This window comes from Odontesthes bonariensis, chromosome 9 (assembly GCF_027942865.1).
Source record: "Odontesthes bonariensis isolate fOdoBon6 chromosome 9, fOdoBon6.hap1, whole genome shotgun sequence".
NCBI classification, from domain to species: domain Eukaryota; kingdom Metazoa; phylum Chordata; class Actinopteri; order Atheriniformes; family Atherinopsidae; genus Odontesthes; species Odontesthes bonariensis.
In genome coordinates this window covers 33,288,042-33,302,292 of record NC_134514.1, presented here as the reverse complement: position 1 = coordinate 33,302,292, position 14,251 = coordinate 33,288,042, and the positions used below count along the sequence as shown (strand labels likewise).

Below are 14,251 nucleotides of genomic sequence, written 5' to 3'. Positions count from 1 at the left end.
AAGTGTTGTTCTTATCCCCTTGGTGCAACGCTTATATCTTAACAAATGCATGTTTTATATCGTAACAAATACATGTTTTATATCGTAACAAATACATGTTCAGTCTTTAACTTGTGTAAAAAGTTACAGTCTCATAAGTTGTTCTGAGTGAGCTAGCAAACAACGCTGTTTTGGAAGGCTAGCACAGTGTCTCACCTATGCGGTTACGTGTATGTGTTTCGTATGTTCACACTTTTTTTTTTTTTTCCCCTCAAGACTCGGTTTGTGCAACCGTTGAGTGTTCGGTTGCTGAGGTCAGCGAAGATCCTCCAATCCCGCAGGCTTCAGAACCGACATTGGCATCGCAATCTGCAGCTGAGGCAACAGCTGCTATCTGCATTCCACCGGCACCAACACTGGCGTCACCGCCTGTATCTGAGACAACTCCTGCTGTTTACTTTTGTACTGTCTTTTTTAATAAAGAGCTTGGTTTAACTAAACAATATGGATTGTCAACTGCATTACACATTACACTCCATCTTGTGTTTACTTTTGACTAACCGCGGCGTGACACTTTGTAGTCACCTGAAACCGACGTCACGTTAGTGGTGAACGGGCCGACTCCGCCCACTTCCAGGCCACAGTTTGGGTGGAAAAGGAAATGTTACTGGTGCCGTGTCGTGTAGTGTAGTGTCGGGCTATATCGAACCGAGTAGAGTAGGGCTAGCTTGGCGGTGGAAAAGGGGCATTAATGACTGTAAAACATGTGGAGGTAGGCTAAGTTGAACGCGCCATCATCTGCATTGTATTTCTTGTTCGATAAGCATTGTTCGATAAGCATCTCCCTGAAATGAGTTTTTGGAACTTGGATGTCTGCATATGAAAATGACCAATTTGCTTCTCAGCAATTTTTTGAATAAAAGTTCTAAATAATTCATCATATTCTTGCTGTATTGTTAGCACCCATTTTTGTTTATCTATGCTGGTACTGTGGGAGGTTTTGGTGTCTCTTGGTATTCCTGTCTTCTCACCCATAACCCTATAGTACAGGGCTACCCAAATCCGGTCCTTGAGGGCCGACGTCCTGCAGGTTTCAGATGTTTCCCTGCTTCAACACAGCTGATTCAGATGAAATGGAGCTCTTCAAAAGGTTGTTAAACCAGCTGAAGCATCGATCTGAATCAGGTGTGATGGAGCAGGGAAACATCCAAAACCTGCAGGACGTCGGCCCTCGAGGACCGGATTTGGGTAGCCCTGCTATAGTATGTCATCCATCACCTAAAACTGATTTATGTACTGCTGTGGATTTCTCCAAAACACTGCAGTTGGAGTGCAGTGAAATGAAAGCTGTCAAGTATACCAGGATGGGTTTTGGTGACGTAGTCTAGGAATCAAAAGCTAAAATTTATCAACCCCTGAAGCAGACCAGTTTTACTGGTTCTAGAGGTCAGCAAGGGTGAGCAGTCCCACCGGCAGCAAAAAAACACCCACCGACCCCACTGGCCACCCAGTTATTAACCTGTTTCCACAGAGATGATGACGGGAACACGGCCTATTGTCTGGAAGTCATTACGAGAGTCTGGGGTAGCCAGGGAGTGGCTGCATACCTCTGTTAAACCCTTAGTATGCACACACACACACACACACACACACACACATAGCTTGCCCTCTTTTCGGTTGTGCCCTGCTTTCACTTTATTTTTTCTATCCTTCAACATCTATTATAATCACTAATAGCTTACCTTTACATTAAAAAATATTACAAAATAACCTTAATCTTCAATATGGAGACACAGTGAACAACAAGAGTGTAGGGATTTTCTAATATGGGTTGGTTGAAGTGATACATTTATCCAAAGGAGGTTTAAATTTGAGTTAAGATTCAAAAGCCAAAAGATATATTTATGCAAGTTTTGGCATTCAGGAAACTATTTTCTGTATTAATAACCATGAACCCCCCGGTTGGTGTCAGAAATCTAGCCATTCAGGTGCTGTTTACACATACACGGGTATTTTGATAAACGCATATTTTCTAACCTTCGTTTGCAAAAATAACTAGGTGCACACAGCCCCGTTTTAAAAAAAAACACGTCTACATTGATCAGCATAAAAACGCTATCAAGAGCTGTTAAATTACGCCAAGCCTGACGGTGGCAGTGTTAGAACAATGAGAATTCCACACAAGCTAATCAGAAGCCTAATAGAGAACCGCTGACAGGAAGAACTTCGAAAAAATGTATTTTGTTGTTCCTATGTTTCCCAAACGTATTATGTGAGGTACTGGAACAGTTCTTCACACAGCAGTGATTTCCAGGCATGTTCTTGCAATTCCGGACTGTTTAAACTTACTGATTTAAAAACACACGCGTACACTGTAAACGAACGGAGAGAATGGCGTTTTCACGCTAGCATCCTGCCAACATGGCGGATAGGGGCGGGGCTCTGTACTATGACGACAACTCCTCATTCTCAATTGCCCAAAACTCCGTTTTTGTCTCTTTCAACCAGTTTATACACAAACGCTAAACGGAGTTATTAAAAAATCTCCACTTTTGCCGGAGTTTTTTTTATGCCTCGTTTTCGGAGGAAAAAACTCCGTTTGTGTATAAACGAAAGGCACAAACGAAGGGAAAGGTCTTCGTTTATCAAAATACCTGGGTATGTGTAAACAGCACCTAAGTGTAGAGCAGCTCTAAGAGGGAGATGGGGGAGGGGTTTAGGAGGGGGGAAGGAGTGATAGGAAAGGAATATAGAAGGTGGGTGGATGAAGAGGAGATACAGAGATTTGTCACTTTTATCAGTAAATGTCTGGGCTGGTTTAGTCCTGGTGAGTCTATGCATACGGTGGTAAAATCTCTTTAACATTACTGTCTTTAATATTGTAATCAACAGCCCTACACTCTTAATTTTGGGATGCAACCCTGGGTTCCCACTTAATTTGCAAAGCTGTAAAAGTGTGAGTGTATTCTGGAAACACTTGCTCACACATTCTCATTTGAATCTGTTGATTAAAGCAACAGTATCTGGAAAGTAATTACACCAACCTAATGTCAGATATACTCGGTGTGAAGTAGTTATGACTTTTTAAATTTCAAACTACAAATTAAGCAAAAATCACGCAATAAAACATCTCTGGAACAAATTCAGAAATGGTATCAATATCTATTAACATCTCTTTAATGGTGCTAATAAAGCATAAATGAAATATACTGGATCCACGACTGACTGGATTTGCCGACTGGAATTAGATGTTTCTGGCTCATTCCAAAGGTGTGCATCAAAATCAAACCACATTAATGAAGGCTTAGACCGCTGCCATCTTTGCTTTGTCTTACTCTTACGGTACAGTACATATATGATGGCAATGTTTGCTGCCACAGATCCCCTTTGTCTCTGTTCTTTGCAAGATCTCTAAAGGAGTTTACATTTGCTCAATATTAGCGATTGTCTTTATTGCAATTTCACAGACCTTCAGAAACTGTTTCAGTTCAGCAAGTTGATGAAAAATAATCCATCTATACCCGCATAATCCAATCAAACGTTGCAGGGGAGTGGGAGATAAGTTGAAAAAGACAGTACAACTTAAAAACAGAATTTCCTGCATGAGTGTCACAACACTGATGACTGGAAACTAAAGCTGTATCGGTGTGGGGTCAGAGTGAAAACATCATAACTATACCATGTTTGAGCTCTTCAAAATAAGAGCTTTTATTCTTTCCTGAGATTGGGTCAACTCATCATTTATAGTATCAAAAGGTAGCTGCTGCGTTACTTTTTCATAATCCAGAGGAATTATGCCAAATGTAGAGAACACAAAAGGTGCACGCAAGGCAAAAAGGACCCTTTATGTTTTAACCTTTTCCAAGACATGTCAATAAAAAAGGGCCTTTGCATGTGAACGCGTGCTCCGGCAACTACTTATATTAGTGTCATTCAGTTTGGACTTGAATCAGTACATTTAAGTGCTCTGAACCCACAATCTATCCATCAGTTTAATCTTAGACTGATACCAAACTAGAAACACTGCAGACTAAATGCTTCAGTGGTCTGCTGATTATACAGATCGAGAGTTGGAGTTAATGTGTGCACAAGGAGGGATAGAAGGAGAGAAGAACACTGACGTGACGGAAGTCTAACCTGATGGAATTTGTACTAACACAAATCATCACGCTGTAAAATAAAAACTTACTGCTCAAAACTCAGACAAATAGAAAAGCTTGCAGTTTTGAGAGCCACTGTGATATTACTGTGAAATGCACTCCAATAATTTTTTTATAATTACGGCAAAAAAGAGAAAAAAAAAAGGGTTCAACAATGGTTAGCTTCAGTCTTAGATCATTGGTAGTGACAGAGCAGAAGTTCCTCAAAATGATTACCCCATTTCCCATAAATTCTGCTGCTAAAATCTGTTGAAAGCAGTTTTGCCTTTCATTCTTTCCACTGTGTGACACCACCAATAACAACCTTTGCAGGGTTTGTAGATGAGTCCTAAAACCAAAATGTGCCAGATGATGATTTATTGATATGTAATTGAGCACTGTCAGCACCTTAAAGTGAAAACGTTCGTCTCAGCCAGTAAAAGCATCTACAAGTGTCCAAAACTCAGCTGTTGTATTTTGATGAATGACGTAAACGGTGGATTGATATAAAACTCAAACTCACCTTGTCTTTTTGTTTTGGTAGTGAACATTTGGCAGCTATTGAACTTGCCTCTTCTAATCCGTTTGTTTCCTGCTACTTAACACAAACGCGAGAGATGTATTCTGTGTCAAATTTACTGCAGTGTTGGAATCTGGAGTGGTATAGGTATGTCTATGAAAGTTTTCTGAAGGCAAGAGAGAAAATTAAAGTACTGTGTTTCTGTAAAAGAAAACAGAACCGGAGACATACATAGAATAATTAGGATGAAGATTTTATCCAAAAAGATTTAATCTGTATGAATTAAATTCTGACTGGTTCTATAGGCCCTAAAAGAAATTGACTTATTATTGATTATTTGGGACTTTCAGATTAATTTAGTCAGGGTCACTTTCTTCAGAATGATCATTCTGACCAACTGCAATCGGAGTGGCTATTTAGTGATTTATTTTTGGCAGTAAGGCTCAGTTTTGGGACCTCCCTGCACTTCCATGTGCCAAACTTGAAAGCTCAAGAGACAGCAGCAACAAGGACTCCCAACAGTATATTACAGGGCAGCACTGATAGAAGACATGATCTTGATAAAAATCAGACTAGTTTGAAAAGGAGGAGCTGGGGAGGAGGCGGGTTGCAAAGCAGCTTGCACATGAAGCAGTGAGGGTAGCCAGGCTAGCACAGTTTAGACAGAGCACTCTGTATGTGATTGTGGGCTGGTGGTGATAGAATAGAATAGAATAGAAAAATACTTTATTCATGATATCAGTTGATGCACTGATTTGTGGGAAGAGCTTTACTGAGTAGCCTGCCTGAACAAATGTTATTCTGGATTTCAAATTCAGTGTACCGTCAAGGTGAACACATTGCTTTAAAGAAAGCGGGTTATTGAGGGGGAAAACAAAAAGGGAATTGGACTACTGCCCTGGAAAAAGCTAGTCACCTTGAGTTCAGTTTTTCTCTAAATGTGAAGCTTGATGTCTAAAATTGCTTGAGGGGACAAAAAATCCTTAGCTTACAAGTAAATATTAGTTGAGGTGAGATAAGGATGGCAGGTGAGGACGGGCAAAAAAAGGAATTTGCGGTGGAATGAAGAAGAGGGCCAACTCTGTAATCTCTCCACACTTTATGAACTCCAAATGAAGCACAATATCCTACACAATGGTCCATTGAGACGGCTGCTTTGGCACTTGACGACAATGGTGCTGTCTATAAACCTGTGTGTATATGTTTGTGTGTGTGTGTGTGTGTCTGTTTGTGTGTGTGTGAGAGAGTGTGTTGGTGATTAGAAATGTGGAACAGATTTAGGAACAGAAAAAGAAGAAGACGAGGGGACGTTTAGGGTTGAGGTATTTGTCCTAATCCTAATCTCAGCTCATTCTTGCTGCTGAGAACCATTGCCTCTTTACAAACCCACAAAAGCATTCCAGATGGAAACATCCAAAATCACAGAGTCTTACACACAGCTGTATTTTTATTCAAGCATTTTTATGTGAATTCCACTATAATGAATCAGAAAGAGACTGCAAATTATGACAAAGCTTGACGTAAATTGAAAAATGTTAATCATAATCTTGAACAAGTAGATGGTGAGGAATAAACCTCTCCAAGGAAAATACATCAAATATATTTTAACTCAGCTTCATGTTTAAAGAGAAGATCATAAAAAGAAGGCTTCTTTTCTCATAGAGTTCATTATTCACAAAGATATGCGCTGCAGGTGTATTCCTGATCTGAATAAGAATACAATGGAATACGGGAATACATATGCAGGTGTGTTTTGGATGTGAAATGAGCCTGTGCAGCTTTTGTAACGGCCTGGCAGGTACCACAGTAACAGCTGGAGCAAGCTGGAGGACAGACACGCCTATACACATCTCTCCGTTCCTGATAGCATCAACTCAGTCTTGAGCTGTTATGAATGCATGCAGTGTATGTGTGTGTTATGTCGGTAAGGCCTGTTTGAACAGCTAACTGAACTTTATGTACTGTATCTTCCTCATCTCTAACTGACAGACAGATGAGGATGTGGCACAGAGAGCCAACTGCAGTTATGACTGCAATTATTACATTATGGCAACAGAAGAAATGAAAATAAAAATCCCATGAAGCTAATTAGGACAGCGCAGAGCGGAGAAGCAGGATATATACAACAAACTTTTGTGCACACATGTGTAGTATATCACATTATTTTGAGATCTGTGATGTTCTGAAGTGGTGTGTTTAGCTGAAAGCAGGGGATCTCCCACAGCAGAAACACAGAGAAACAAATGTATCCTTGTGACGTTTTTGCTCTGACCGCATGATTTCACAGAAGTTCTCATTCCTTCCTTGTATCCATCACATAGTTTGGTAATTACAGATGCAGGAAGAATGTGCCTTCATGTGTTTTAAACATTATTGTGAGCATTATAGAATATTTATGACTTTTTATACTGTAAATTGTTAGCCTGGCTGACGCGTCCACATTTCGATGAGATGAAATCGCGCGCAAAGCAGCATGGGAATTCCCAGGCTAGTAAATTGTATGAATACATAGTAAAAACCATAACAAGATATGTACAATTATTAAAAACAAAGTATATGTAAAAGATTGTTGGCTTATTTTTCATTTAGAAATAGATCTGATTCTCTTTGATAAAGTGTTTACAACTGAACACAGTCCAATGAAAATTTGTATACAGTCATTTATTTACCAAAAAATATTAATGTAAGTAAAATCAATCTGTAGAAATACTGACATTATTGGCCTCAGAAGAGGAAATTCCTCATTTAGCAGAAATAGGTTTGCAACAAAAACTAAAGTAAGTGAAGTAGCTTTCAATTTTTCCCAATTGTGGACCAAACATCCTGAGCTGATGTCTGCTAAAACTGTCAGCATTCAGACAACTGCAGATGTGCTGATGTGTGCATTCCATACATGTGCAGTATTTCCAGAAAATGGTACCTTGCGCATGTGCAATGTAAATACATAGACAATTCTGTGTCAGTTACACAGATTTTCTCACAGTCTCTCTTTCTCTCTCTCTCTCTCTCTCTCTCTCTCTCTCTCTCTCACACACACACACACACACACACACACAGCTGATTTATGGCATAAGTTTGCTAAAATGTTTGACAGCTCTTCTTGAACATTTCCTCAATTATAAAATGTTAAAAGGAATTCTGTTTCAAATTACCCCTCAAATTGTGTGTTTTTTTTTCTTTTTTAAGCCATTTTTTAGTTCAGTAGTGTGCTTAAGATCACTGTATTTAACATTACCGCGATCCAATGTGCTGCATTAATTTCAAACCAGTCTCACAGCAAACTTAATCATGTCCACAGACACAATTTCTCCTGTTTTTCTTTTCTTTATATCAGATACAAAATAACTTCATAGAGGGACACCTTGTCCCTACATTTCATGAACTAGTCACATAACATCTGGTGCATCACATTTAAGAGGAAACAAAGTACACATTTGAAAGTTGGAGGGTTTTGTGTTAAAACAGACCCTGTAACAACAGACCCTGTAACAACAGACCCTGTAACAACAGACCCTGAATGTAATGCATGGTGGCTAGAAAAAATGCACAATGTATGTTCCATATAAAAAAAAGTTCTCTTTTGTGAATTTTTCACATTTTGTTTGTTTGGTTGCTGTTTATGAGACTGGGCTGTAATGTTATGAAGCAGTCTATTCATAACCTGTTCACAATCTTTTCCTAACTCTAAACAATTTATTATGGTTCTTAACCCGAACCAAGAACTTTTAGTGCCTAAATCGTGTTACCTAAAAGGGAGATTGGATCGAAGAGAACTTTCGGTGCAATCTTTGGTTTTCCTTAGCAAGGAAATAGTTTTTGAATTGGCTCTGTATGTATGAATTGGACTAATTTTGAATTTAATTAATTGAATCTGATTGGATTTTGATTTGGGGCTGCACGGTGGTGTGGTGGTTCGCACCGTCGCCTCACAGCAAGAAGGTTCCAGGTTCAACTCTCGGCTGGGGCCTTTCTGTGTGAAGTTTGCATGTTCTCCCCGTGTATGCGTGGGTTCTCTCTGGGTACTCCAGCTTCCTCCCACTGTCCAAAAACATGCATGTTAGGTTAATTGGTGTCTCTAAAATTGTCCTTAGGAGTGAGTGTGAGCGTGTGGGTGGTTGTTTGTCTGGTTTGTCTCTGTGTGGCCCTGTGATGGACTGGCGGCCTGTCCAGGGTGTACCCTGCCTCTCACCTGATGACTGCTGGGATAGACTCCAGCCCCCCCGCGACCTGGCCGACGGATTCAGCGGGTATAGAAAATGGATGGATTGATTTTGATTACAATGAATTGGACTTTAAATGTCTGGATTGGGCTTATTGAAGTGCCTTGAGATGAATTGAATTAAACTTAACCCTCCAGCTGTGTTGCCTAAACCTAGCCAAGCAGAGGGTGAAATATTGAACAAAAGTCTCTTAAAATGAAACCACGAAAGAAAATATTAGTCATGGCACAGTGCTCTTGAACTGGACTCTCATGTTTACAGGTCCGGTAACTTTCCTCCACAAGGCCTTATCTTTGCTGATATGTCTTTTTACCAAAATGTAGGTTTTCAAAAATGTTCTTTTTAGCCAAAACTTCCTTCGAAGCAAGACAAGCTAAGAGAGGATAGATGGATGCCAAATCCATGTCTCTTATGAAGCACCCCAAAGTGACAGTAAGACTCTATTCCTGGAAATTACTCAGAAACCACAAAGCAGTAAAACTTGTCTCGAGCTGTCTGGTTACAACTGAAGAAGTGATGAACTGTTATGTAACTCAGACTTTGAAATGTTCCTTGGTATAGTTAAAAATGTCATATTTACATAAAGTGGGTGTACGTGCTTGCTTTTAGTTTCACCTATCAACCTTTATATTTATTTAGTTGAGTTTAGAAAGAGTTTCACTCAAAAAGAAGTTGGAATTTTCTCATAACCAAAACCATTTAATCATTCAGGGTAAGATTATACATAAAAATCCTGGAAAAACTGGATTTGTGTGGTTTGAGCAGGACAAAAACAACAATGACCAATCAGATCCTACATTTCACAATGCTGATTTCACATATTTGGTGGAAGTCTGAAAAAACACTCTCTACACTTACCTCACTGCCCACGAGCCTCTTGACTCATATTACTGTACTTTATAAATCCTTAAGTATCCTGGCTGAGGGCTATTGTGCAAGAGCAGTGACAGAGACAGTGTCTCCCATCACATATCCACACATCCACAGCACAAGAGTACTTTCAAACTCACAATTTGTTTCTTTAACACAAGAGCTATTGCATGAGACTATACAGTTTGATTTTAGCAGATGACATGTGTTAGCAGTGACAGTGTCAAAAAGGAGGTCAACATGATAATACAATAATTTTGTGAGCTAAAAGTAATTAATAGCCAAAGCTTAGCTAACAGCTAAAAGACAGCCAAACCTAATGGCTTATGGCTGGAATAAATAAGAAGACATATGGATCAACGGTTATCATAACTAAGTATTAGGCCAAAACTTGTGGTAGTCAATGCTAATGGAGAAATATGTGATATAGTGACAAAAAAATTTAGATTTCATATGTTATTCCATAAAAGTAAGTGGTTTTAAAAATGATGAATAGTAAATATACAATGATAAATAATGAGTATCCATTCATACATACATACATACATCAATTTTCCATACCCACTTAAACACATTCAGGGTCACAAGTGGGAAGCCTATCCCTTCTACCATCAGGTGAGAGGCAGGGTAAATCCTGGATGGGTTGCTAGTCTAGCACAGGCCCAACACATAGATGGACATAGCAAACAATCAGTGGGTTCTACATGATGAGATTAATTTGATTATAGCAATAGTTGGGTTATGCTCCTTATTTGAGCAAGGGTAATTATCCTTGGATATATGGCGTTGAATGAATCGAATCATTGGCACAAAGCATGCCATACCCCGGTACGATGGTGGCGCTGTACCCATTTCAACTATTGCTAATAGAGCCACTTCCGGTTGACTGCTTCACCACCAACAACAACAACAAACTCAGGCATTCGAGAAAGATGGCGAACGAAGAGCAAGATGAAGCTACGTCCCTCTACATTTCGTTTGTAATGAGCTGCTTATTGCACAAACGCAATGCACAACGGTGCATTCTACATCGCGTTGTTTGTTTCTTTCTGACGGCGGCGACAACAACAGTAATATTGTCTCTTTTGACTTCCGGTTTACGACTCCGGGTAAAAATCTCGAGCATGCGCAAAACACAAAGTCCAATTCACCACGTGCTACACCCGTCTACAAGCACGTTTAGTGTGACTTTCAACCGAGTTGTCCCCGGGTCTTAATCTGATCGCGAGTAACCCAATCTGATTCTATTCCTTGTCAGATTAAAGTGTGTACATGAATTTAATAATTCAGTCTTATTGTAATTTAATCCGATTTTTACAGTGCCATGTAACGCCACTGAATCACATTCACACCTAAAGTCAATTTAGAATCACCAATAAACCTAATATGCATGTCTTTAAAGGAGGTCGGAGTACCTGAAGAGAACCAACATGCATGGGGAGTCCATGCAAACTCCACACAGAAATAACCCAGCTGATATTAAGTTAAAAAATAAATCTTTGAAATAGTTAGCTAAAAGCAAAGGATCAAAAGTTGAAACATTTACCTAAAAGTTGCTCATAGATTATTGAAATAATCGGTTATTGCTGATTAATAGTTAAAATACAGTAGCGAGATGTTACAGATGAATAGTTGGAAAAGTTTAAAATCATGCATGAGATAAATCTCTCAGTTTCCAGCTTCTGAAAGCCTAGGTGTTGGTAATTCAAATGCAATTTTGAGAGTTATTCTCTAAACCAGATTGAACCAAACATTACATTTTTTCGATGGTAGTATGACTGATGGTGTTAAGTAACACATTCAAAGGGAATGTACTGTGTGATGCTTTATGAAAGCACTTTTCTTCTGTGGGTATATAGTACATCAGTTTGGGAAGCACTTAAGGACTTTGTATAACTCATAGATAAACTTATGGTACTCACATTGGTCTTGTTGTACAGAGCAAAGGTGGCTCGGCTGGAGAAGCGGGTGATGGAGGGGCTGCTGCTGGACCCTGGGCTCATCACCATAGAGGAACCTCTGGAGGCAGCAGGAGGACTACTGGAGCTCGGGGAGGATTGGAAGATCACAGGGGGTGAAGAAGAGTTAGACTGATTGCTGATGTCATTGCATGTCTGTGTTTGGCTTCCCAAATTGGAAGTCTGGATGTGGATATGAGTCTGGCTCTGGGTGTGAGCCTCACCCTTTCCATAGATCACCTCCTTTGCATCCTGGTCATGTAGGTCATTCTTGTGGTTCTGACTGTGACTGGAGTTACTGTTCAACAACATGCTCCTGTCACACGTGATGCCACTCAGGAGCTCCACTTGTCGCGTGAGAACCTCCAGCTGACTCCTGAGCTGCCGGTTCTCCTGCTGAAGCTGAGCCACAGCTCGTCCAAGGGGGCCACTCAGGTTGGCTGTCTCCTCCAAACGACGTTCCATACCAGTCTTAAAAGTAGTGACATCAACATGGATCTTCCTAATTGCATCCCGGAGTGTGTTCTCACAACGGGCTAGAGCTGCACATACTGTCTCCCCCTCTGGACAGGGAGATTGTGGGTGACACAAGTCTCCCATCTGAACCAGGGTTGGAGCTTCCATTGGCACAGCTGCTGCCACTGATGACCTTTGGTGTTTTTACGTTAATATGTTTGAGGGAAATCCGATGCCTACAGGACAATGTCTTTGGTCAGTGTGCTGAGGATTTAGCTTGAGGGGGTGGGGACTGATTACAAGACTTGAGAGGTTAGAGCTTGCAGAATTGGGGGGTGTCAAAAGTCTGTTCTGCGTTATACTCCCTAAGCTTCGTCCAGAGAAAGGATGTCCTGTAGTGCGTTATCTTTGGTAAGCTCTGCTCTTCTAGAACCAATGACTCAAAGCTGTCTTCTGAAAGTACAAAGGAGACGAGATTGTCAAACGCTTAAAAGATCCACTGATTTTCAGATTGTAAATTTTTTACTCTATGGGCACTCCAGGACTGCAACACTGAGAGATAAGGCTCTGCTAAATAATTTAACAATCAATTTGAGAAAAAAAACAAAAAACAGTTGTGTTAAGCGCAACAGATCAGACTGAGGAAAGCAAGAAAATCTGTTCTGAAAATCAGAGAAAATCCACAAGAACAGAAGAAAAACAACCATATACTACAACTTGACAGATTTCCATTTTTCATTACAACTATAAAGCACAAAAGAAAATCTGAACTCACAGTTCAAACTAACCTACCTAAGCTTTGCTCTCCGGTACAGCTCATCGGGGTTTCCTCAGACCTGAACAGCTGTATGATGTCATAGTGTGTGCGAGCTCGGCTGGCTTTCTGGTGTGTTTAAACTCTCAGGGTTGATCACGCCTTTCTTCTGCCCTGGAGGAGGGAGGAGAATGGGAAGTATTACGGAGGAGGGTGTGGTGGAGTGGAGAACTACCATAGAAAGAGTTGTAAATGTGAGGGGAGGGGGAATGGAAGGCATGCTGGGTAACTTAGTTTTGTGTAAACTCTGAACGGGACCTTTTTTTTATCTCCTTTCCTATTTATAAATCTATCATATTCTATGTTATCATATAAAATAAAGTAAAGGATGAAGCAAAGGTAAAGATAGAACAGCTACTGAAGGAATTATTTTGTTTTTGAATCTATCATTCGACTGCATTGTGGCATTGAAATTATATCAATGCAGTAAAATTAAGATGAAAATAAGTAACAACATTGTCATCTTTTTAAGCAGCTAAAATAATTGATTTTAATATTGAATTGAACACTATTCTACATTGACTGTAGGCATTCATGGATGGATGGGTTGAACACTTAAACAAAATGTGAATTCACAGAGATTGACCCACATTGTGACCTGAACCTTCAATTTTTCAACTCTAAGCTTAACTGTCGGCGTCTTTCAGCTTATTTTTTTTGTTTCACGGACAGCAACTCTATGGTCTTACATACTCATTTCTAGAAACAGCAACCAACTGTTTTAAATGAAAAAACTCAAGGCCATATTTTGCCATATTCCATATTCCCCGTACCAGTGAGTAGACAAACCGTTCCATCATAATGGTGAACATCGTAGAGCATTTATCCACAGAAGAACCACATTTTTGGACACACCAAAAAAAGAACTAAAAGGAGGTTATATTGGATTTACATTTGTCAGAGGTCAAACAAACAAATCCAAATTAATTAATGTTGCTTTGACAGATGTGTAATTATATTTGTATCATGTTAAACACTCTAAATGAGGTGTTAATGTCAATGGGGTTTTATAGTCTGTCTTGCTGGCCACCATAGTTGAAACAATAAATAAAAAAAATCTAATTGTGTGGCTGATATTTGGGATGAGACTGACTGAGGACTGCCCCCCTTTCCTGTGTAACTGGACCCCAACAGAGCAAACATTCCACACCAGATAGCTTGGTGTGAGTGTGTGCCAATGCAAAAGACAGACTCATACTTTGACACTCCACCCTCCAGCTTACTGTCAACTATGTGTGTGTGTTACAAAGTGTGTGTGTGAGTTGGGAGAGAGATAAGGAGGGGTCTCATTAACA

General features: G+C 39.9%; 1 protein-coding gene across 2 annotated transcripts in view; it reads right to left on the bottom strand.

The window, feature by feature from the left end:
- smtnl (smoothelin, like) overlaps positions 1-13,024 on the bottom strand; it is a 51,605-nt gene extending 38,581 nt beyond the window's left edge. For both annotated transcript variants that reach the window (XM_075474067.1, XM_075474069.1), the window contains exons 1-2: positions 12,935-13,024; positions 11,651-12,595 (exon numbers count right to left, since the gene is read on the bottom strand). In XM_075474067.1, coding sequence (XP_075330182.1) covers positions 11,651-12,310 — 660 coding nt within the window. In that variant the 5' untranslated portion in view covers positions 12,311-12,595; positions 12,935-13,024. The remainder of the gene's footprint in view (positions 1-11,650; positions 12,596-12,934) is intronic.
- Between the last annotated feature and the right edge of the window lie 1,227 nt (positions 13,025-14,251).